Raw genomic sequence first — 23,978 nt, forward strand, 5'->3', positions numbered from 1 at the left:
TTTTGTCCCCACCCCCCATTTTGTCCCCAACCTGCCCTATTTTGTCCCCACCCCCCATTTTGTCCCCGACCTCCCCAATTTGTCCCCAACCCCCCCATTTTGTCCGTGACCCCCCCCCATTTTATCCCCAACTCCCCCATTTTGTCCCCAACCCCCCCATTTTGTCCCCAACCCCCCCATTTTGTCCCAACCCCCCCATTTTGTCCCCGACCCCCCCCATTTTGTCCCCGACCCCCCCCATTTTGTCCCCGACCCCCCCATTTTGTCCCCGACCCCCCCATTTTGTCCCCAATCCCCCCATTTTGTCCCCACCCCCCCCCGTTTTATCCCCAACCCCCCCATTTGTCCCCGACCCCCCCATTTTGTCCCCCCCCCCCCCCATTTTGTCCCCGACCCCCCCCCACTTTGTGTCCCCATCCCGAAACGGGGAGGGGAGTTTGGGGAGCGCGCCCTGTTTTTACCCCACTTTTTTTTTTTTTGCCTCGCTTTTACACCCAAAATGGCCCCGGGGATGCAGGGACCCCGCTTTTTAACTCATTTGTACCCCAAAAACGGACTCGGAGATCCAAGAGCCCCACTTTTTACCTCGGTTGTAGCCCAAAAGTCGATCCCGGGACACGCTTTTTCCTTCGGTTCTACCCCCAAAATGGACCCGGGAGTTCAGGGAACCACATTTTTTCCTCAGTTCTACCCCAAAAATGGACCCAGGGATGCACGAACTCCACTTTTTCCCTCATTTGTACCCTAAAAATGGACTCAGAGATCCAGGAACCCCACTTTTTACCTCAGTTGTACCCCGAAAATGACCCAGGGATGCAGGGACTCCACTATTTTCCCTCATTTGTACCCTAAAATTGGACCTAGGGATCCAGGAACCCCCCATTCTCCCTCAGTTATACCCCAAAAAATGGACTCAGATCCAGGGATCCCCCTTTTTCCCTCAGTTGTACCCCAGAAATGGACCCAGGAATCCCAGAACCCTTTTTTACCTCAGTTCTACCCCAAAAAGGGATGCAGGGACCCCACTTTTTACTTCGGATGTACACCAAAAGTGGACCAAAAGATCCAGGGACCCCCACTTTTTACCTCAGTTTCACACCCAAAATGGAAACAGGGATCCCAGAACCTCACTTTTTACCACAGTGCCCCCCTCAAATTGGACCCAAGTTTCTGGGGACCCCTTTTTTTCCCCCAGTCACACCCCAAAAATGGACCCCTGTCTCCAGGGTCCCCACATTTTACCTCAGTTTTACCCCCAAAACGGACCCAGGGACCCCTTTTCCCTTCAGTTATCCCCCCAAAATGGATCCCAGTGCCTGGGGACCCCTTTTTACCTCAGTGTCTCCCCCCGAAATGGGTCCAGGTCATTGGAGACCCCCCTTTTCCCCCCTCAAATTGTACCCAAATGTCCAGGGACCCCCCCCCCACGTAGGCGCCCCCCATTTAGGCGCTCCAGGCGTCCCCCAATTCCCCTACAACCGACGGAGAAGACTCTTGGCTTCCCCCCCCTCACCTCCCCGGACTCCATTTCCCAGCGCGCCCCCACAAGATGGCGCCGCCCCCACAAGATGGCGCCGCCCACGCCCCCATTTTCCCGCCCAGCGGCCAGGCCACGCCCCCTTCCCGCCCACTGCGGGCGCCTGCGTGCTGCGTAACGGCGGCCCCCATTTGTCTGCGCTTGGTTCGCTCCGCGCATGCGCAGTGCGCTTCGTTCCCCCCCCCTTTCTGTGGGCAGGGCTGTACCATTGTGAGGGGCGAGGGGGGGGGACAGCGGACGGGGCCACTTGTAGGGGACCCCCCCCGACTATTTGGGGGGGGGGGTCGGGGGGGGCGGCACCGACGCCTGGGTCCGCGGGCTGGTGAGTGGGGGGGGCACGGGGATTTGTTTTTGTTTTTGTTTTTTTTTTTTTTCTTGCGGGGTGGGGACTGAGGGGACGTGGGGTCCTTGGGAGCCCGGAGCCATTTTGGGGGGGTCACTGAGGGGAAAGGGGGGGGGTCCTATGGCACTGGGAGGCATTTTTGGGGGTGTTTCTGAGGGGAAAGTGGGGTCCCCGGGTACCTGGAGGCATTTTTGGGGGGGACACCGAGGGGAAAGGGGGGTCCCCGGGTACCTGGAGTGGTTTTGGGGGGGTCACTGGGGGGAAAGGGGGGTCCCCGGCCACTTGGGAGCCTTTTTGGGGGTGTTTCTGAGGGGAAAGTTGGGTCCCCAGGTACCTGGAGGAATTTTGGGGGTGTTTCTGAGGGGAAAGTGAGGTCCCCGGGTACCTGGAGGAATTTTGGGGGGGACAGTGAGGGGAAAGGGGGGTCCCATGGCACTTGGAGGCATTTTTGGGGGTGTTTCTGAGGGGAAAGGGGGGTTCTAGGGCACCTGGGTCCGTTTTTGGGGTACAACTGAGGGGAAAAGTGTGTCCCTGGGCACTCAGGTCCGTTTTGGGGGGGACACTGGGGGAAAAGGGGGGTCCTAGGACACTTGGGAGCCTTTTTGGGGGTGTTTCTGAGGGGAAAGTTGGGTCCCCGGGTACCTGGAGGCATTTTGGGGGGAAAAGGGGGACCCTGAATACTTGGGTCTGTTTTGGGGTAATAGTGAGGGAAAAAGGGGGGCTCCCCAGCTATTAGGATCCATTTTGGGGTGTGAATGAGGAGGAAAAAGGGGGTTTTGGACACTTGGATCCATTTTGGGGTGTAGATGGGGGGAAAAGGGGGGCCCTTGGGCAACTCGTTGCCATATGGCTGGGGGAAAAGGGGCTCCCCAAAGTCCTGTGTCAGTTTTTGGGGTGCAAGTGAAGGAAAAGGGGAGTTCCTGAGGGCCTGGGTCCTTTTTGGGGCACAATTTGGGGGAAAGGGGGTTCCTGGAGGCATTTTGGAAGCAGAACCGAGGGGAAAAAGGGGGTCCCTGGACACTTGGGTCTGTTTTTTGGGGTACGGCTGAGGGAAAAAGGGGGTCCCTCAATCCCTGGAGCCATTTTCGGGGCAGAACTGAGGGAAAAAAGGTGTTTCTCAGACCCTTGGGTGCTTTTTGGTGCAGAACTGTGGGAAAAAGGTGGTCCTAAAACCCTAGGGTGCATTTTTGGGGCAGAACTGAGACAAAAAGGGTGGCCCTGAGACCCTTGGGTGCATTTTTAGGGTAAAACTGAGGGGAAAAGGGGCTTCCTGAGACCTTTGGATCCGTTTTTGGGGCAGAACTGAGAGGAAAAGGGTGGTCCTGAAACCCTTGGGTGCATTTTTAGGGCAAAACCAGGGGAAAAAGGGGCTTCTTGAGACCTTTGGATCCATTTTTGGGGCAGAACTGAGAGGAAAAGGGTGGTCTTGAGACCCTTGGGTCCATTTTTGGGGCAGAACTGAGGGAAAAAGGGTGGTCCTGAGACCCTTGGGTGCGTTTTTAGGGCAAAACTGAGGGGAAAAGGGGAGTTCTGAGGCCCTTGGATCGATTTTTGGGGCAAAACTGAGAGAAAAAGAAGGGTTCTGAGACCTTTGGGCAGTTTTTTGGGGCAGAAGTGAGGGGAAAATGGGGGTCCTGAGACCCTTGGATCCATTTTTTGGGTAGAACTGAGGGGAAAAGGGTTGTCCTGAGATCCTCGGATGCATTTTTAGGGGAAAACTGAGGGGAAAAGGGTGGTCCAAAGACCCCTGGGTGCATTTTTGGGTAGAACTGAGGGGAAAAGGGGGGTCCTAAGACCCTTGGGTGCATTTTTGGGGTAGAACTGACAGGAAAAGGGGTGTCCTGAGACCCTTGGGTGCATTTTGGGGGCAAAACTGAGAGGAAAAGGGGGATCTTGAGACACTTGGGTGCGTTTTTAGGGCAAAACTGAGAGGAAAAGGGGGATCCTGAGACATTTGGGTGCATTTCTAAGGCAAAACTGAGAAGAAAAGTGTTCCCCAAACGCCTCGCTGCTTATTTTTTAGTGACCCCCCACCCCAATTGACCCCCGCGGACCTCAATATCAGCACCCCCAGCGCCCCCAACCCCCCCCAAAAATCCCCTTTTAACCCTTTTTTCCCCCCTCCAGGCGATGCTACGGCGAGTTTTGGGGGCCCCCCGGGGCCCCCCGGCGCTGCCCCCCCGCCCCGCGTCCCGCTCGGCCGCCGACCAGCACCCCCCGGACCTGGCCCGGGAGCGCTCCAAAACCGTCACCTCCTTCTACCACCAGCCCGCCATCGACACCGCCGCCGAGAAGGTTGGCTTTTGGGGGATTTTAAAGGGTTTTTTTGGGGGGCTGAAGGGGTTTTTTGGGGGGTTCTGTGACGCCCTCCCCCCCCCCCGTCCCTCGCAGCCCTCGGTGCGCCTGACGCCGACCACCATGCTGTACTCGGGGCGCTCGCAGGACGGCAGCCATATTCTGGTGAGGGGGGGTTTGGGGACACGGGGGGGCTTTGGGGGCGTGGGGACAAGCGGGTTTGGGGACCTGGTGGCGTTGGGGACCGAGATATCCCAATGGGAGGTGGCTTTGGGGACCCGGTGGCTTTGGGGTCTGAGGTGTCCAAGTGGCTTTGGGGACTTTGTGGCTTGGTGGGAGGGGATCCAGGTGGCTTTGGGGACAGGGACAAGTGGGTTTGGGGTCACAGGTGGCTTTGGGGACAGGGGGACAAGCGGGTTTGGGGACTTTGGTGACTTTGGGGACCGAGATATCCCGGTGGGAGGTGGCTTTGGGGACCCGGTGGCTTGGTGGGAGGGGACCCAAGTGGCTTTGGGGACTTTGTGGCTCGGTGGGAGGGGACCCAGGTGGCTTTGGGGACAGGAACAAGTGGGTTTGGGGTCACAGGTGGCTTTGGGGACATGGGGACAAGAGGGTTTGGGGACTTTGGTGGCTTTGGGGACCAAGATATCCCAGTGGGAGGTGGCTTTGGGGACTTTGTGGCTCGGTGGGAGGGGACCCAGGTGGCTTTGGGGACAGGGACAAGCGGGTTTGGGGTCACAGGTGGCTTTAGGGACATGGGGACAAGCGGGTTTGGGGATCTGGTGGCTTTGGGGACAGGGGGACAAGCGGGTTTGGGGACTTTGGTGACTTTGGGGACCGAGATATCCCGGTGGGAGGTGGCTTTGGGGACCCGGTGGCTTGGTGGGAGGGGACCCAAGCGGCTTTGGGGACAGGAACAAGTGGGTTTTGGGGTCACAGGTGGCATTGGGGACATGGGGACAGCGGGTTTGGGGACCTGGTGGCTTTGGGGACCGAGATATCCCAATGGGAGGTGGCTTTGGGGACCCGGTGGCTTTGGGGACCCGGTGGCTTTGGGGTCTGAGGTGTCCAAGTGGCTTTGGGGACTTTGTGGCTTGGTGGGAGGGTTCCAGGTGGCTTTGGGGACAGGGACGAGTGGGTTTGGGGTCACAGGTGGCTTTGGGGACATGGGGACAAGGGGGTTTGGGGTCACAGGTGGCTTTGGGGACGTGGGGACAAGCGGGTTTGGGGACCTGGTGGCTTCGGGGACAGAGGTTTCGAGTAGGTTTTGGGGACCTGGTGGCTTTGGGGGCCGAGATACCCGGACAGGAGGTGGCTTTGGGGACTTGGTGGCTCGGTGGGAGGCTTCCGGGTGGCTTTGGGGACTCGGCGGCCTTGGGGACAGCGTGACGTCGGGGGTCTTGGTGGCTCCGGTGTCCCCGCAGAAGAGCGCCCGCTACCTGCAGCAGGAGCTGCCCGTGCGCATCGCCCACCGCATCAAGGGCTTCCGCAGCCTGCCCTTCATCATCGGCTGCAACCCCACCATCCTCCACGTGGTGAGGACCTCTTGGGGACGCGGTGGCCCTGCTGGGGACACGTTGGGGACGTTGGGGACACGTTGGGGACGCGGTGGCCCTGCTGGGGACACGCTGGGGACGTGGGGGGGGGGGGGGCGCAAGCGGTCGGTTCCTGGTGGGGCGGGGCCCCCGAGCGGGCGTTTTGGGGACGTTTGGGGGCACCGAGAGGGGACCTGGGGGGGGGTTGGGGACACAGGGGGGGGGTTGGGGACACAGGGGGGGGGTTGGGGACATTGAGGGGGGTTTGGGGACATCGGGGGGGTTGGGGACACGGGGGTTTTGGGGACATTGGGGGGGGTTTTGGGGACACGGGGGCCGTCGTGGTGACGCCCGTCCCTGCCCCGCAGCATGAGCTCTACATTCGCGCCTTCCAGAAGCTCAGCGAGTTCCCGCCCGTGAGTGTCACCCCCCCCCCCCGTGTCACCCCCCCCGTCCCCGTGTCACCCCCCTTGTCCCCGTGTCACCCCCCGTCCCCGTGTCACCTCGTCCCCGTGTCACCTCGTCCCCATGTCACCCCATTTTTGTGTCCCCTTGTCCCCATGTCCCCCTGTCCCCCTGTCACCCCATTTTTGTGTCCCCGTGTCCCCCTGTCCCCATGTCCCTCCCCACCCCATTTTTACGTCCCCGCGCCCCCACGTTACTCCACGCTCTCGTCCCCTTATCCCTCCAAATTCTTGTCACCCCCTCCCCGTGTCCCCTTGTCCCCAATGTCCCCCCGCGTCCCCCCGCGTCCCCCCGTGTCACCCCGTGCCACCCCCTGTCCCCAGATCCAGGCGCGGGGGGACGAGGAGCGCTACTGCTCGCTGCTGCGCCAGCTGCTGGAGGACCACAAGGACGTGGTGACGCTGCTGGCCGAGGGGCTGCGCGAGTGCCGGCGCCACATCCAGGTACGGGGACAGCGGGGCGGCCCTAAAAGGTCCTGGCCCCAAAATTTTGGGGGCTTGGGGACATCGGGGTGGCCCTAAAAGGTCCTGGCCCCAAAATTTTGGGGGCTTGGGGACATCAGGGTGGTCCTAAAAGGTCCTGGACCCAGAATTTTGGGGGCTTGGGGACATCGGGGTGGCCCTAAAAGGTCCTGGCCCTAAAATTTTGGGTGCTTGGGGACATCGGGGTGGCCCTAAAAGGTCCTGGCCCCAAAATTTTGGGGGCTTGGGGACATGGGGGTGGCCCTAAAAGGTCTTGGCCACAAATTTGGGGCATTTGGGGACATCGGGGTGGCCCTCAAAGGTCCTGGCCCCAAAATTTTGGGGGCTTGGGGACATGAGGGTGGCCCTAAAAGGTCCTGGCCCCAAAATTTTGGCGGCTTGGGGACATCGGGGTGGCCCTAAAAGGTCCTGGCCCCAAAATTTTGGGGGCTTGGGGACATCGGGGTGGCCCTAAAAGGTCCTGGACCCAGAATTTTGGGGGCTTGGGGACATCGGGGTGGCCCTAAAAGGTCCTGGCCCTAAAATTTTGGGGGCTTGGGGACATCGGGGTGGCCCTAAAAGGTCCTGGCCCCAAAATTTTGGGGGCTTGGGGACATGGGGGTGGCCCTAAAAGGTCTTGGCCACAAATTTGGGGCATTTGGGGACATTGGGGTGGCCCTCAAAGGTCCTGGCCCCAAAATTTTGGGGGCTTGGGGACATCGGGGTGGCCCTAAAATGGTCCTGGACCCGAAGTTTGGGGTTCTTGGGGACATCGGGGTGGCCCTAAAAGGTCCTGGCCCCAGAATTTTGGGGGCTTGGGGACATCGGGGTGGCCCTAAAAGGTCCTGGACCCAGAATTTTGGGGGCTTGGGGACATCGGGGTGGCCCTAAAAGGTCCTGGCCCCAAAATTTTGGGGGCTTGGGGACATCGGGGTGGCCCTAAAAGGTCCTGGCCCCAAAATTTTGGGGGCTTGGGGACATGGGGGTGGCCCTAAAAGGTCTTGGCCACAAATTTGGGGCATTTGGGGACATTGGGGTGGCCCTCAAAGGTCCTGGCCCCAAAATTTTGGGGGCTTGGGGACATCGGGGTGGCCCTAAAATGGTCCTGGACCCAAAGTTTGGGGTTCTTGGGGACATGGGAGTGGCCCTAAACGCTCCTGTCCCTAAATTTGGGGTGCTTGGGGCCATCCGGGTGGCCCCAAACTTGGCATCCCCAAATTCTGGGTCCTTTGGGGACATGAGGGGACTTCGGGGCGACCCCAAATGCTCCTGTCCCTAAATTTGGGGTGCTTGGGGCCATCGGGGTGACCCCAAACTCGGTGTCCCCAAATTCTGGGTCCCTTGGGGACACGAGGGGACTTCGGGGTGACCCCAAACCCTCCTGTCCCCAAATTTGGGGTGCTTGGGGCCATCGGGGTGACCCCAAACACTCGTGTCCCTAAATTTGGGGTGCTTGGGGCCATCGGGGTGACCTCAAGCGCTCCTGTCCCCAAATTCTGGGTCCCTTGGGGCACGGGGGGCCATCGGGGTGACCCCAAGCGCTCCTGTCCCCAAATTCGGGGTGCCGGGGGCCATCGGGGCGCCCCCCAACCTCTGCGCCCCGCAGGACGAGCGGCTGCTGCGCCCCTTCCTGGACAAGACGCTGACGTCGCGGCTGGGCATGCGCATGCTGGCCTCCCACCACCTGGCCCTCCACGAGGACAAGGTACGGGGACGGCGCCTATAGGATCCGGAGGGGGCGCCCCCCCCCCACCGCGGCGTGCGTGTCCGCCCCCCGAACCCCCCCCGTTGTCCCCCAAAATCCCTCACCGCCGTAAAATTCTGCCCAGCCCGACTTCGTGGGGATCATCTGCACCCGCCTGTCCCCCAAGAAGATCGTCGAGAAGTGGGTCGACTTCGCCCGGTGAGGGGGGGACCCTATAGGGGGCTATAGGGGCTCCGGAGGGGCTCGGGGGGGGCCTTACGGGCTTGTGGGGGTTCCTAGGGGGCGGTTATGGGGCTGGGAGGGTTCTTTTGGGGTCTCTATGGGGCTGTAGGGGCTCTTATGGGGGGTTTTGTAAGGCTATAGGGATTATGCAGGGCCCCTATAGGGCCATATGGATCTTTATGGGGCTATAGGTGTTCGTATGAGGGTCCCTATGGGGCTATAGGGGTTCCTAGGGGGGGGTTATGGGGCTGGGAGGGTTCTTTTGGGGTCTCTGTGGGGCTGTAGGGGCTCTTATGAAGGGCTTTGTAGGGCTATAGGGGTCGTGCAGGGCCCCTATAGGGCCATATGGGTCTATATAGGGCTACAGGTGTTCCTATAAGGGTCCCTATGGGGCTATAGGTTTTCCTATAAGGGTCCCTATGGGGCTATAGGTGTTCCTATAAGGGTCCCTATGGGGCTATAGGGGTTGCTAGAGCGGGGTTATGGGGCTGGGAGGGTTCTTTTGGGGTCTCTGTGGGGCTGTAGGGGCTCTTATGGAGGGTTTTGTAGGGCTATAGGGGTCGTGCAGGGCCCCTACAGAGCCATATGGGTTTATATGGGGCTATAGGTTTTCGTATGAGGGTCCCTATGGGGCTGTAGGGGTTCCTGGGGGGGGTTATGGGGCTGGGAGGGTTTTTTTGGGGTCTCTATGGGGCTATAGGGGCTTTTATGAAGGGTTTTGTAAGGCTATAGGGGTCTTTACGGGGCCCCTATAGGGCCATATGGGTCTTTAGGGGGCTATGGTGTTCCTATGAGGGTCCCTATGGGGCTATAGGGGTTGCTAGAGGGGGGTTATGGGGCTGGGAGGGTTCTTTTGGGGTCTCTGTGGGGCTATAGGGGCTCTTATGGAGGGTTTTGTAGGGCTATAGGGGTCGTGCAGGGCCCCTATAGGGCCATATGGATCTATATAGGGCTACAGGTGTTCCTATAAGGGTCCCTATGGGGCTATAGGTGTTCCTATAAGGGTCCCTATGGGGCTATAGGGGTTCCTAGGGGGGGGTTATGGGGCTGGGAGGGTTCTTTTGGGGTCTCTATGGGGCTATAGGGGCTTTTATGAAGGGTTTTGTGAGGCTATAGGGGTCGTGAAGAGCCCCTATAGGGCCATATGGGGCTATAGGTGTTCCTATGAGGGTCCCTATGGGGCTATAGGGGTTGCTAGAGGGGGGTTATGGGGCTGGGAGGGTTCTTTTGGGGTCTCTGTGGGGCTGTAGGGGCTCTTATGGAGGGTTTTGTAGGGCTATAGGGGTCTTTAGGGGGCCCCTATAGGGCCATATGGATCTATATAGGGCTACAGGTGTTCCTATAAGGGTCCCTATGGGGCTATAGGTGTTCCTATAAGGGTCCCTATGGGGCTATAGGGGTTCCTAGAGGCGGGTTATGGGGCTGGCAGAGTTCTTTTGGGGTCCCTATGGGGCTGTAGGGGCTCTTATGAAGGGTTTTGTGAGGCTACAGGGGTCGTGCCCGGCCCCTGTAGGGCCATATGGGTCTTTATGGGGCTATAGGTGTTCGTATGAGGGTCCCTATGGGGCTGTAGGGGTTCCTGGGGGAGGTTATGGGGCTGGGAGGGTTCTTTTGGGGTCTCTATGGGGCTGTAGGGGCTCTTATGGAGGGTTTTGTAGGGCTATAGGGGTCGTGAAGGGTCCCTATAGGGCCATATGGGGCTATAGGTGTTCGTATGAGGGTCCCTATGGGGCTATAGGGGTTGCTAGAGCAGGGTTATGGGGCTGGCAGGGTTCTTTTGGGGTCTCTATGGGGCTATAGGGGCTCTTAGAAAGGGTTTTGTAAGGCTATAGGGGTCATGCAGGGCCCCTATAGGGCCATATGGGTTTTTTTGGGCTATAGGTGTTCCTATGAGGGTCCCTATGGGGCTGTAGGGGTTCCTAGGGGGGGGTTATGGGGCTGGGAGGGTTCTTTTGGGGTCTCTGTGGGGCTGTAGGGGCTCTTATGGAGGGTTTTGTAGGGCTATAGGGGTCGTGCAGGGCCCCTACAGAGCCATATGGGTTTATATGGGGCTATAGGTTTTCGTATGAGGGTCCCTATGGGGCTGTAGGGGTTCCTGGGGGGGGTTATGGGGCTGGGAGGGTTTTTTTGGGGTCTCTATGGGGCTATAGGGGCTTTTATGAAGGGTTTTGTAAGGCTATAGGGGTCTTTACGGGGCCCCTATAGGGCCATATGGGTCTTTAGGGGGCTATGGTGTTCCTATGAGGGTCCCTATGGGGCTATAGGGGTTGCTAGAGGGGGGTTATGGGGCTGGGAGGGTTCTTTTGGGGTCTCTGTGGGGCTATAGGGGCTCTTATGGAGGGTTTTGTAGGGCTATAGGGGTCGTGCAGGGCCCCTATAGGGCCATATGGATCTATATAGGGCTACAGGTGTTCCTATAAGGGTCCCTATGGGGCTATAGGTGTTCCTATAAGGGTCCCTATGGGGCTATAGGGGTTCCTAGGGGGGGGTTATGGGGCTGGGAGGGTTCTTTTGGGGTCTCTATGGGGCTATAGGGGCTTTTATGAAGGGTTTTGTGAGGCTATAGGGGTCGTGAAGAGCCCCTATAGGGCCATATGGGGCTATAGGTGTTCCTATGAGGGTCCCTATGGGGCTATAGGGGTTGCTAGAGGGGGGTTATGGGGCTGGGAGGGTTCTTTTGGGGTCTCTGTGGGGCTGTAGGGGCTCTTATGGAGGGTTTTGTAGGGCTATAGGGGTCTTTAGGGGGCCCCTATAGGGCCATATGGATCTATATAGGGCTACAGGTGTTCCTATAAGGGTCCCTATGGGGCTATAGGTGTTCCTATAAGGGTCCCTATGGGGCTATAGGGGTTCCTAGAGGCGGGTTATGGGGCTGGCAGAGTTCTTTTGGGGTCCCTATGGGGCTGTAGGGGCTCTTATGAAGGGTTTTGTGAGGCTACAGGAGTCGTGCCCGGCCCCTATAGGGCCATATGGGTCTTTATGGGGCTATAGGTGTTCCTATGAGGGTCCCTATGGGGCTGTAGGGGTTCCTGGGGGGGGTTATGGGGCTGGGAGGGTTCTTTTGGTGTCTCTGTGGGGCTATAGGGGCTCTTATGGAGGGTTTTGTAAGGCTACAGGGGTCGTGCCCGGCCCCTATAGGGCCATATGGGTCTTTATGGGGCTATAGGTGTTCCTATTTGGGTCCCTATGGGGCTGTAGGGGTTCCTGGGGGGGGTTATGGGGATGGGAGGGTTCTTTTGGTGTCTCTGTGGGGCCGTAGGGGCTCTTATGGAGGGTTTTGTAAGGCTATAGGGGTCGTGCAGGGTCCCTATAGGGCCATATGGATCCTTATGAGGGTCTATATGGGGCTACGGGAGTCCCTATAGATTTCGGGGTGGTCCCAATGGGTCTCAGGGGGGTCCCTATGGATCTCGGGGTACCCTTATGGATTGGGGGGGGTTCCCTATGGATCTCAGGGGGTTCCCTATGGATCTGGGGGGTTCCCTATGGATCTCCGGTGGGCCTCTATAGATCTCTGGGGGGTCCCTATGGATCTGGGGGGGTTCCCTATAGATTTCAAGAGGGTCCCTATGGATCTCAGGGGTTCCCTATGGATCTCAGGGGGCCCCTATAGATCTCAGGGGGGCCCCTATGGATCTCAGGGGGGTCCTTATAGATCTCAGAGGGGTCCCTATAGATCTCGGGGAGGTCCCTATAGGTCCCGAGGCGCCCTTATAGGGCCGCAGGGGCTTCTCAGAGGGCTCGTACGGGGCTGGGACCTTACGGGGGGGGACGGGTGACATCGGGGGTGACCCCGCGGGTGCCGGGCAGGCGGCTGTGCGAGCACCAGTACGGGAACGCGCCGCGGGTGCGCGTCAACGGGCACGTGGCCGCCCGCTTCCCCTTCATCCCCCTGCCCCTCGACTACATCCTGCCCGAGCTGCTCAAGAACGCCATGAGGTACCCGGCCCTATAGGGGGGCGGGCGCTATAGGGGGGCGGGCGCTATACGGGGGGGCGGTACAGGGTCCCGTGCGGGGAGGATAGAGGGTTTAGTTTTGGGGGGCGGGGGGGGGGGGGTTCGGTTTGGGGAGGGGTTTTGGGGTGTCGCGGGGCAAGGTAGGGAGGGGTGGGGTCGTATAGGGGGTGGGTTCCTATAGAAGGGGGAGGGGGGGTCGCACGGGACCCTATGGGGGTGTATGGGGGGGGATGTTGGGCTTTAAGGGGGTAAAAAGGGAGGGGGGGGCTATAGGGGGTATGTGGGGTATTTGGGGTCCTGTAAGGGGTATATCGGATCCTATAAGGGGTATATGGGGCCTTTAAGGGGTATATGGGGCCTTTAAGGGGTATATGGGGCCTTTAAGGGGTATATGGGATCCTTTAAGGGGTATATGGGGCCCTATAAGGGGGGTATGGGGCCCTATAAGGGGGGTATGGGGCCCTATAGCAGGGGCATGGGATCCTATAAGGGGTATATGGGCCCTTTGGGGGGTATATGGGGCCCTATAAGGAGTATATGGGACCCTGTAAGGGGTATATGGGCCCTATAGGGGGGTATATGGGACCCTATACGGGGGATATGGGTCCTATATGGCATGTATGGGGGAGATATGGGGCTTTTTGGGGGGGTTATGGGAGGGTACGGGGCCCTATAGGAGGTGCGTGGGGCCTATGGGGGGGTATATGGGGCTTTACAGGGGGGATAAGGAGGGGTGTGGGGCCTTATAGGGGCCCTGTGGAGGGCATATGGGGGGTATAGGGGAATACACGACCATACGGGGCCATACGGGGCTGTGGGAGGGATATGGGGCAGGGGGCGGTATATAGGACCAGAAGGGAGGCCTATGGGGCCCCGGGGGACGTATAGGGCCGGGGGGATGTATAGGGGCCCCGGGGGATGTATAGGGGCCCTGGGGGACGTATAGGGACCACCACCGTGTGGGGCTGCGGCAGGGCCACGATGGAGTCGCACCTCGACACGCCCTACAACGTCCCCGACATCGTCGTCACCATCGCCAACAACGACATCGACATCGTCATCCGGTACCTGGGTCCTATAGGGGCTGTCCATAACGTCCCGCCGCCTATAGGCACCCCCCCCCGAGGTGCCCTCGTCGACCGGGGGAGTCCCCGGGGGGTCCCCGTGTCCATAAAGGTCCCCAGGGTGTCCCCATCTATAGGGGGTCCGCAGGGAAGTCCCCGTGTCCCTATACGGGACGTTCTCCGTGGCACCCCACAGCCGTAGGGGGTCCCTATAGGATGTTCTTTATGGTGGCCCTATAGGATGTTCTCCGTGATGTCCCACGGGATGTTCTTTGTGGTGGTCCCGTATAGGATCTTCCCCATGGCGCCCCACATCCATAGGGGTCTACGGCGGGTCCCTATGGGATGTCCCCCATGGCACTTCTATAGGATGTTCCCTGTGGCGTTCCTATAGGACGTTTCCTATGGGATCCCTATAGGACATTTCTCATGGTACCCCTATAGGACATTCCCCATGGCGTCCCTATAGGATGTTCCTTCCCAGTGGCTTTCTTATCCCCATAGGACGTTCCCTATGGCACCTATAGGACTTTTCCCCATGGCATCTTTGTCCCCATAGGATGTTCCCCCATGGCACCTATAGGATATTCCCACAGCATTCCCATCCCCATAGGACATTCCCCCCTGGCACCTATAGAACATTCCCCACAGCTTCCCTGTCCCTATAGGACCTTCCCCATAGGATGTTCCCCATGGCACCTATAGGATATTCCCACAGCGTCCCTGTCCCTATAGGACCTTCCCCCACGGCACCTATAGGATATTCCCACAGCGTCCCTGTCCCTATAGGACCTTCTCCCACGGCACCTATAGGATATTCCCAGTGTCCTTGTCCCTATAGGATCTTCTCCCATGGCACCTATAGGATATTCCCACAGTGCCCCTGCCCCTATAGGACCTTCCCCCATGGCACCTATAGGATATTCCCAGCGTCCCTGTCCCTATAGGATCTTCTCCCACGACACCTATAGGATATTCCCACAGCGTCCCTGCCCCTATAGGACCTTCCCCCACGGCACCTATAGGATATTTGCACAGTGCCCCTGTCCCTATAGGATCTTCCCGCATGGCACCTATAGGATATTCCCACAGCATCCCTGTCCCTATAGGACCGTCTCCCACGGCACCTATAGGATATTCCCACAGCGTCCCTGTCCCTATAGGACCGTCTCCCACGGCACCTATAGGATATTCCCATAGCATCCCTGTCCCTATAGGACCTTTCCCCATGGAACCTATAGATATTCCCACAGTGTCCTCGTCCCTATAGGACCTTCTCCCACGGCACCTATAGGCTATTCCCACAGCGTCCCCGTCCCTTTAGGACCTTCCCCTATGGCACCTATAGGATATTCCCACAGCGTCCCTGTCCCTATAGGACCTTCTCCCACGGCACCTATAGGATATTCCCACAGCGTCCCTGTCCCTATAGGACCTTTTCCCATGGCACCTATAGGATATTCCCACAGCGTCCCTGTCCCTATAGGACCTTCCCCCACGGCACCTATAGGATATTCCCACAGTGCCCCTGTCCCTATAGGACCTTCTCCCGCGGCACCTGTAGGATATTCCCACAGCTTCCCTGTCCCTATAGGACCTCCCCCCACGGCACCTATAGGATATTCTCACAGCGTCCCTGTCCCTATAGGACCTTCCCCTGTGGCACCTATAGGATATTCCCACAGTGTCTCTGTCCCTATAGGACCTTCTCCCACGACACCTATAGGATATTCCCACAGCGTCCCTGTCCCTATAGGACCTTGCCCCACGGCACCTATAGAACATTCCCACAGCGTTGCTGTTCCTATAGGACCTTCCCCCCTGGCACCTATAGAACATTCCCCACAGCTTCCCTGTCCCTATAGGACTTTCCCCCATGATACCTATAGGATATTCCCACAGTGTCCCCGTCCCTTTAGGACCTTCTCCCATGGCACCTATAGGATATTATAGGATATTCCCACAGCGTCTCTGTCCCTATAGGACCTTCTCCCACGGCACCTATAGGATATTCCCACAGTGTCTCTGTCCCTATAGGACCTTTCCCCATGGAACCTATAGGATGTTCTCACAGCGCCCCTGTCCCTATAGGACCTTCCCCCACGGCACCTATAGGATATTCCCACAGTGTCCTCGTCCCTATAGGACCTTCCCCCACGGCACCTATAGGATATTCTCACAGCGCCCCTGTCCCTATAGGACCTTCCCCCACGGCACCTATAGAACATTCCCACAGCATCCCTGTCCCTATAGGACCTTCTCCCACAACACCTATAGGATATTCCCACAGTGTCCCCGTCCCTATAGGACCTTCCCCCATGGCACCTATAGGACATTCTCACAGCATCCCCATCGGACATTCCTCCCGGCACCTATAGGGCGCTCCCCGCCCCCACAGGACCTTCCCCCTCTCTCGGGCCGCCCCCATCCTTTCAGGGCCTCCTCCGCGGAGGCTGCCCCCCACCCCCCACCCCCTCCCCCTTTCCCTTTACGTCCCCGTCCCCTATATAGGATCTCGGACCGGGGCGGGGGCATCCCCCACGACCTCCTGGACAAGGTGACCGAGTACCACTTCAGCACGGCCGAGGCCAGCGCCCAGGACCCCCGCTTGGGAGGCCCCTTCCGCAACCTCCTCGACCTCAGCCACGGCGCCCAGGCCTGCCCCATGCACGGGTACGGGGTCACCCCGACCCCCCTGGGGGACGCCCCCAAATCCCCCCGATTCCCCCCCCCCCCGCCCGCCCGCCCGACGTTTCTCCCTCTTCCCCGGCCTCCAGGTTCGGCTTCGGGCTGCCGACCTCGCGCGCCTACGCCGAGTACTTGGGGGGCTCGCTGTGCCTCCAGTCGCTGCAGGGCGTGGGCACCGACGTCTACCTGCGCCTGCGCCACATCGACGGCAAGGGGGAGAGCTTCCGCATCTAGGGGGCGCCCGCGGCCTCCCTTCCCCGCGGCCTCCCCCCCTCCAACGGCCTCCAGTTCGCCTCGGCGGCCTCCAAATCCGCCTCGGCCTGGCCTCGCCGGCGGCGGCGGCGCCTCCCCGGTGGCCTCGCCCCTTGGCCTCCTTGGTGGCGTCACCTCCTCGGCGGCCTCCCTGGCGGCCTCACCCCTTGACCTCCTCGGTGGCGTCACCTCCTTGGCGGCCTCGCCTCCCTGGCCTCCTCGGTGGTGTCACCTCCTCGGTCTCCTCGGTGGTGTCACCTCCTTGGTGGCCTCCCCGGTGGCCTCGCCTGCTCGGTGGCCTCACCCCTTGGCCTCCTCGGTGGTGTCACCTCGGTGGCCTCCTTGATGGCCTCACCTCCCCGGGGGCCTCACCTTTGGCCTCCTCGGTGGTGACGTCTCTTCGGTGGCGTCACCTCCTTGGTCTCCATCGGTGGTCTCCTTGGCGGTGTCACATCCTTGGCAGCCTCACCCCTTGGCCTCCTCGGTGGCGTCACCTCCTTGGTGGCCTCCCTGGTGGCCTCGCCTCCCTGGTGGCCTCATCCCTTGGCCTCCTTGGTGGTGTCACCTCTTCAGCGGCCTCCCTGACGGCCTCACCTCCCCGGTGGCCTCACCCCTTGGCCTCCTCGGTGGTGTCACCTCCTTGGTGGCCTCCTCGGTGGTGTCACCTCATCAGCGGCCTCACCCCTTGGCCTCCTCGGTGGTGTCATCTCCTCAGCAGCCTCCCTGGTGGCATCACCTCCTCGGTGGCCTCACCCCTTGGCCTCCTCGGTGGCCTCAACTCCTCGGCGGCCTCAACCTCCTCCACGGCAACCTCAGGTCCTCGGTGGCCTCAACCGGCCTCAACCCCCTCCACGGCGGCCTCGAATCCTCAGCGGCCTCGACCCCGCGGCGGCCTCAGCGCCTCGGTTCCGGAAAGTTCCCCGTGACGGGGGGCCGGCGGCGGAGGTCGGAGCGCTCCCGGACATTGGGGGGGGGGGGGGGGGAGGTTCCCCGCTCAGCTCGCCACGTTGCGCGCTTCGTTAGGGCCTCGCCTCGTTAGCGGGGCGGCGCTCTCATTAAAGCTGCAGCCGGTGGTGAGGGGAGAGGCTTTATTGGGGAGGCTGGGGGGGGGGGAGGAGGGAGGAAGAGGAGGGAGAGGGAGGAAGGCTGAGGGGGAGGGGGTTCTGCTCGCGGCTCGTTTCTCACCCTAAATCCATCCTCTTCCTCCTCGGGGCCTCCATCTTGTTCTTCAGGGCCTTCATCTTCCTCCTCACCATCGTCTTCCTCCTCAGGGCCTCCACCTTCATCCCCGTCCTCCTCTTCGGAGGCTCCAGGGTCATCTTCCTCCTCCTCACCATCACCTTCCTCGTCCTCGGGGTCTCCCTTCCCCTCTTGGCGTCGCCTTCCTCTTCATCATCTTCCTCCTCAGCATCATCTCCGGCCCCCGGGTTCCTTCCTCCGGCCTCGCCCTCACCTTCCTCCTCCTCGGGGCCTTCATCTTCCCCTTCGGCATCATCATCCTCCGCCGTGGGGTCTCCGGCCTCTTCCTTGGGGACCCCCGGCCTCCTCCTCAGGGGTCTTCATCACCATCTTCCTCCTCGGGGCCTTCATCTTCCTCCTCGGGGTCTCCATCTTCCTCCTCGGGGGCCTCCATCACCATCCTCTTCCTCTAGGTCTCCATCTTCCTCCCCACCATCACCATCCTCAGGAGTCTCCGTCCTCCTCGGCGCCTCCGTCTTCGTCACCATCCTCCTCCTCCTCCGGGCCTCCGCCTCCCCCCCTCCCCTCCTTCCTACTCGGTGTCGCCTCCCGCGTCCTCCTCCTCGGGGCCTCCATCTTCCCCCCCGGCGTCCCCGTCCTCCTCGGAGCCCCCGACTTCCTCCTCCAGGTCTCCATCTCCCTCCTCACCATCACCTTCCTCCTCGGAGCCTCCATCTTCATCACCTTCCTCCTCCTCCTCGGGGGCTCCTTCTTCCTCTTCGAGGCCTCCGCCTTCCTCTTCACCCTTCTCCTCCTCCTCTTTGGGGCCTTCCTCGTCCTTGGGGCCTTCGTCTTTGTCCGTGGGGCCTTCGTCCTCGTCCTTGGGGCCTCCGTCCTCCCGCGGCGGGTGACAGCAGGGACAATCGGAGCGGTGCGACGGCTGAGCGTCGCGCCGGGGGTTGTAGAAATCTACGGAGGACACAAAACACCCATGGAGCGACCTATAGGACCGCCCATAGGGCGATCTATAGGGGAAAGGGGAACTCACCCAGCGGCCCCGGCTCCTCCAGGCTGGCCAGGACGTAGAGCAGCGCCCGGCAGCTTTCCTCGCCGCGAGCCAGCGCCAGCGCCCGCAGCCGGCGGACCCAGCCCCGGCCTCCCGGGGGTCCCAGCGCCGCCTCCTCGGTGGGCCCCAGCGCCCCGGCTTCCCGCAGCCCCGCCAGGAGCTCGTGGCCCGGCACCCGCAGCAGCCGATCCTCCAGCGCCCGGCCCTGCGCCTGAACCTGCGCCTGCGCCGACATCGTGGCTGCCTGGGGGGGGGGGGAAGAAGAGGCGTCGGAGGCCTCGACGAGGCACCGGAGGGGTCCTATATGTGAGTGCTCAGCCCTATAGCAGGCATTAGAGAATCCCCACCACGGGGCTCAGCCCTATAGGAGACACTGGGGAGTCCCCACCGTGGGGCTCAGCCCTATAGGAGACACTGGAGAATCCCTACTATAAGGCTCAGCCCTATAGGAGACACCAGAGAATCCCCACTACAGGGCTCAGCCCTATAGGAGACACCGGAGAGTCCCCCCCATGGGGCTCAGCCCTATAGGAGACACTGGAGAATCCCTACTACAAGGCTCAGCCCTATAGGAGACACCGGAGAATCCCCACCCTAGGGCTCAGCCCTATACAAGACATTAGGGAATCCCCACCGTGGGGCTCAGCCCTATAGGAGACACCAGAGAATCCCCACCATGCGGCTCAGCCCTATAGGAGACACTGGAGAATCCCTACTACAAGGCTCAGCCCTATAGGGAGATACCAGAGAGTCCCCACCATAGGGCTCAACCCTATAGGAGACACCAGAGAGTCCGCACCATAGGGCTTAGCCCTATAGCAGACACTGGAGAGTCCCCCCCCATGGGGCTCAGCCCTATAGGAGACACTGGAGAATCCCCACCATGAGGCTCAGCCCTATATAGTACAGTAGAGAAGCCGCAGTGGGGGCTCGGCCCTATAGGAGACCCTGAAAACCTCCCCTATAGAGGGGCTCGGCCCTATAGACCCCAAAGATTCTCCGCCATGGGCATCAGCCCTATAGGACCCCCCCCCATGGGTGCTCAGCCCTATAGGAGCCCCCCCATGGGGTCCCAGCCCTATAGGACCCCCCCATGGGGGCCCAGCCCTATAGGAGCCCCCAGCACCCCCCTGTTGATGCCTATACCACCCCCACCGGCCCCACAGGGGGCTGAGCCAGACCCTATAGCTCCCCCCCAGCACCCTATAGGGCCCTATAGCCCCCGTACTCCCGCCCCCCTGCCGCCTCCCTACCCGCTGCCGGCCCCTATAGCTCCCCACGCCGCGCCGGCCCCTATATGGCCCCTACAGCCCTATATGGGGCCCCCCGGGGGTATTTTTAGCGCTGACCTTTAGCCGGCCGAGCCCTGCTGGGAAGGGGGGGGGGGCACAGCGGGGCCATTTTGTGCCCCCCCCGGCCACAAAAAGGGGTTTGGGGACCCCCAGATGCCCCCCCCTCCCCCCCCCGGGGGCTTAACGCCCTCATGGTGGCACCTTGTGCCCCTCCCCCACGTTTCCCGCCATTTTTAAACCCCCCTCCCCCACGTTTCCCGCCCTTTCTAACGGTTTTCCTCGCGTTTCCCGCCATTTTTAACGGTCCTCCACAGGTTTCCCGCCATTTTTAACGGTTTTCCTCGCGTTTCCCGCCATTTTAAATGGTCCTTCACAAGTTTCCCGCCGGTTTTAACGGTTTTCCTCACGTTTCCCGCCATTTTTAACGGTTTTCCTCACGTTTCCCGCCCTTTTTAACGGTTTTCCTCACGTTTCCCGCCCTTTTTAACGGTCCTCTACAAGTTTCCCGCCCTTTTTAACCCCTCCTCCCCCCCATTTCCTGCCCTTTTAACGGTTTTCCTCGCGTTTCCCACCATTTCTAACGGTCCTCTACAAGTTTCCCGCCATTTTTAACTCCCCTCCCGCGTTTCCCGCCATTTTTAATGGTCCTCCACAAGTTTCCCGCCATTTTTAACCCACCCCCATGTTTCCTGCCCTTTTTAACGCTTTTCCTCACGTTTCCCGCCATTTTAACGGTCCTCTACAAGTTTCCCGCCATTTATAACACCCCTCCCCCATGTTTCCCGCCCTTTTTAACGCTTTTCCTCACGTTTCTGGCCCTTTTTAACGGTCCTCTACAAGTTCCCCGCCAATTTTAACACCCCTCCCCCATGTTTCCCGCCCTTTTTAACGGTTTTCCTCGCGTTTCCCGCCACTTTTAACGGTCCTCTACAAGTTTCCCGCCATTTTTAACCCCTCCCGCGTTTACCGCCACTTTTAACGGTCCTCTACAAGTTTCCCACCATTTTTAACCTCCCCCCCCCCCCCCCCCGTTTCCCACCCTTTCTAACGGTTTTCCGGTTTTCCTCACGTTTCCCGCCATTTTTAACGGTCCTCCACAAGTTTCCCGCCATTTTTAACCCCCCCCTCCCCCACGTTTCCCGCCCTTTCTAACGGTTTCCTCACGTTTCCCGCCATTTTTAACGGTCCTCTACAAGGTTCCCGCCATTTTTAACCCCCCCCATCTTTCCCGCCCTTTTTAACGCTTTTCCTCTCGTTTCCCACCATTTTTAACGGTCCTCTACAAGTTTCCCGCCATTTTTAACCCCCCCTCCCCCACGTTTCCTGCCCTTTCTAACGGTTTTCCTCGCGTTTCCCGCCATTTCTAACGGTCCTCTACAAGTTTCCCGCCATTTTTACCCCCCTTCCCCATGTTTCCCGCCATTTTTAACGGTTTTCCTTGCGTTTCCTGCCCTTTTTAACGGTCCTCCACAAGTTTCCCGCCATTTTTAACGGTCCTCCACAAGTTTCCCGCCATTTATAACCCCCCCCCCAATGTTCCCTACCCTTTTTAACGGTTTTCCTCACGTTTCCCGCCATTTTTAACGGTCCTCTACAAGCTTCCCACCATTTTTAACCCCCCCCATGTTTCCCGCCCTTTTTAACGGTTTTCCTCACGTTTCCCGCCCTTTTTAACGGTCCTCTACAAGTTTCCCGCCATTTTTAACGCCCTCTCTCAAAATTTCCCGCCATTTTTAACGGTTCCCCTCAGTCTTCTCGTCATTTTTAACGGACTCTCCTCAGGCTTCCCGCCATTTTTAACGCCCCCCCCCCAATCACATTTCCCGCCATTTTTAACTCCCCCCCCCTCACGTTTTCCACCGTTTTTAACGGTTCCCTTCATGTTTCCTGCCATTTTTAATGCCCCCCCTCATATTTCCCTCCCTTTTTAACGGTTTTCCTCACGTTTCCCACCCTTTTTAACGGTTTCTCCTCACACTTCCCGCCATTTTTAATGTCCCCCCCCCGTTTCCCACCCTTCTTAACTGTCACCCTCAACTTTCCCACCATTTTTAACGCCTCCCCTCATGTTTCCCGCACTTTTTAACAATTTTCCTCACATTTCCCGCCTTTTTAAACTCCCCCCCCCCCTCCCCACTTCCCGCCATTTTTAACGGTTCCCCTCAGGTTTCCCGCCCTTTTTAACGGTTCTCCTCCCGTTTCCCGCCATTTTTAACGGTCCCCATCCCATTTCCCGCCATTTTAACACCCCCCCATCCCATTTCCCGCCATTTTTAACGGTCCCCATCCCATTTCCCGCCATTTTAACACCCCCCCATCCCATTTCCCGCCATTTTTAACGGTTCCCCTCATATTTCCCGCCATTTTAACACCCCCCCCATCCCATTTCCCGCCATTTTCAACACCCCCCTCACATTTCCCGCCATTTTCAACGCCCCCCTCCTATTTCCTGCCATTTGTAACGCTCCCCCCTCCCATTTCCCACCCTTTTTAACGGTTTCTCCTCACATTTCCCGCCATTTTTAACTGTCCCCCTCACATTTCCCGCCATTTTTAACGGTTCCCTTCACGTTTCCCGCCATTTTTAACGGTCCTCTTCACGTTTCCCGCCATTTTAACCCCCCCCCCCACGTTTCCCGCCATTTTTAACGCCCCCCCCACGTTTCCCGCCATTTTTAATGGCCCCCCCCCACGTTTCCCGCCATTTTTAACGCCCCCCCCACGTTTCCCGCCATTTTTAACGCCCCCCCCCACGTTTCCCGCCATTTTTAACGCCCCCCCCCACGTTTCCCGCCATTTTTAACGCCCCCCCCCCCCCCCCGTTTCCCGCCCTTTTTAACGGCCGCCACCCGAGGGCGCTGAGGCAGCTCCCAACATGGCCGCCTGACCCCTATAGGGCCCTATAGGTTCCCCTCGCTTTGGGGGCGTTCCTATAGGGCCAGCGGGAATTATGGGATGGGGACGCCCCCTATAGAGAACCTATGGGATTTCTATAGGGTCAGGGTCTCTATAGGTTCCTCTAGGGCACCCTATAAGGGAGCAAAGGCCGGTGAGGACCTCTATAGGGTCCCTAAGAAGGAGCAGAGGCTGGAGGCTTTCTATAGGGTCTCTGAGGGAGTTTAGGTCGGTGGGGGTCCCTATGGGGTTTTTGTACAGTCCACAGGGGGAAGGTGTCTCTATAGGCCCCTCTATAGGGTCCCTGTGACAGAAAAGAGGCTGATGGGGCATCTATAGGGTCCCTATGAGGGAGCAAGGGTCCCTATGGGGTTTGTATGGGGTTGGTATAAGGGATCGAAGAGTCCATATGGGTTCCTATAGGGTCCTATGAGGGAGTAAGGGTTCCTGTGGGGTTTCTATAGGGTCCATATAAAGAAGTGAGGGATCTATATGGGTTTCTATAGGGTCCCCATGAATGAGGGCCCCTATGAGGTTGCTATAGCGTCTGCATAAGGGAGTGAAGGGCCCGTATGGGTTTCTATAGGGTCCTTATGAGGGAGTGAGGGTCCCTATGGGGTTTCTATAGGGCCCATATAAGGGAGTGAGGGTTCTATATAGGGTTCTATAGGGTCCATAATAAGGGAGCGAGGGCTCCATATGCTTCTGTAGGGTCCCCATGAGGGACGACCCCATGAGGCTGCTATAGGGTCCCTATAAGGGACTGAAGGGCCCATATAGATGTCTATAGGGTCCCTATGAGGGAGCGGAGGCCGGTGCGGGTACATACGGTCTCTATAGGGTCTCTATAAGAGCAGGGGGCTCTCCACAGGCCTTCTATAGGTTCCCCGTGACGCAGCAGCACCCTATAGGGGCTCTATAAGCCACCAGGAGCCGGCCGCTCCCCCCCCCCCCAACCCCTAATGGATCCGCCCGCCCCCTGGCCACGCCCCCTCCCCCCGGACCACGCCCCCTCCCCCCCC

The 23,978-nt window shown here is 59.5% G+C and overlaps 2 protein-coding genes across 7 annotated transcripts; one reads left to right on the forward strand and one right to left on the reverse strand.

Moving 5' to 3' along the window:
* The first annotated feature begins 628 nt into the window (after positions 1 to 628).
* On the forward strand, positions 629 to 16,648 carry BCKDK (branched chain keto acid dehydrogenase kinase). 4 transcript variants are annotated; one of them, XM_066984182.1, is made up of 12 exons: positions 1,719 to 1,859; positions 4,008 to 4,175; positions 4,272 to 4,340; positions 5,600 to 5,710; positions 6,079 to 6,126; positions 6,499 to 6,618; positions 8,243 to 8,341; positions 8,466 to 8,539; positions 12,374 to 12,502; positions 13,495 to 13,584; positions 16,096 to 16,257; positions 16,362 to 16,648. In XM_066984182.1, exons 2-12 carry the CDS (start codon positions 4,011 to 4,013, stop codon positions 16,504 to 16,506), a joined length of 1,212 nt encoding a protein of 403 aa, XP_066840283.1. In that variant the 5' UTR covers positions 1,719 to 1,859; positions 4,008 to 4,010; the 3' UTR covers positions 16,507 to 16,648. The 4 variants fall into 4 exon arrangements, 3 of the variants coding, with proteins under 3 accessions (XP_066840283.1, XP_066840285.1, XP_066840284.1); XM_066984184.1 differs by lacking the exon at positions 12,374 to 12,502; XM_066984183.1 differs by lacking the exon at positions 4,272 to 4,340.
* Positions 16,649 to 17,598: 950 nt separating this feature from the next.
* Positions 17,599 to 23,932, reverse strand: LOC136787066 (golgin subfamily A member 6-like protein 2). 3 transcript variants are annotated; one of them, XM_066984193.1, is made up of 3 exons: positions 23,786 to 23,932; positions 18,752 to 19,013; positions 17,599 to 18,672 (listed from the first exon to the last, which is right to left on the reverse strand). In XM_066984193.1, exons 2-3 carry the CDS (start codon positions 19,002 to 19,004, stop codon positions 18,296 to 18,298), a joined length of 630 nt encoding a protein of 209 aa, XP_066840294.1. In that variant the 5' UTR covers positions 19,005 to 19,013; positions 23,786 to 23,932; the 3' UTR covers positions 17,599 to 18,295. The 3 variants fall into 3 exon arrangements, with proteins under 3 accessions (XP_066840294.1, XP_066840296.1, XP_066840295.1); XM_066984195.1 differs by lacking the exon at positions 23,786 to 23,932 and adding an exon at positions 20,023 to 20,081; XM_066984194.1 differs by lacking the exon at positions 23,786 to 23,932 and having other exon boundaries at positions 18,752 to 19,252.
* Between the last annotated feature and the right edge of the window lie 46 nt (positions 23,933 to 23,978).

Source organism: Anser cygnoides, chromosome 28 (genome assembly GCF_040182565.1).
Source record: "Anser cygnoides isolate HZ-2024a breed goose chromosome 28, Taihu_goose_T2T_genome, whole genome shotgun sequence".
Lineage (NCBI taxonomy): Eukaryota > Metazoa > Chordata > Aves > Anseriformes > Anatidae > Anser > Anser cygnoides.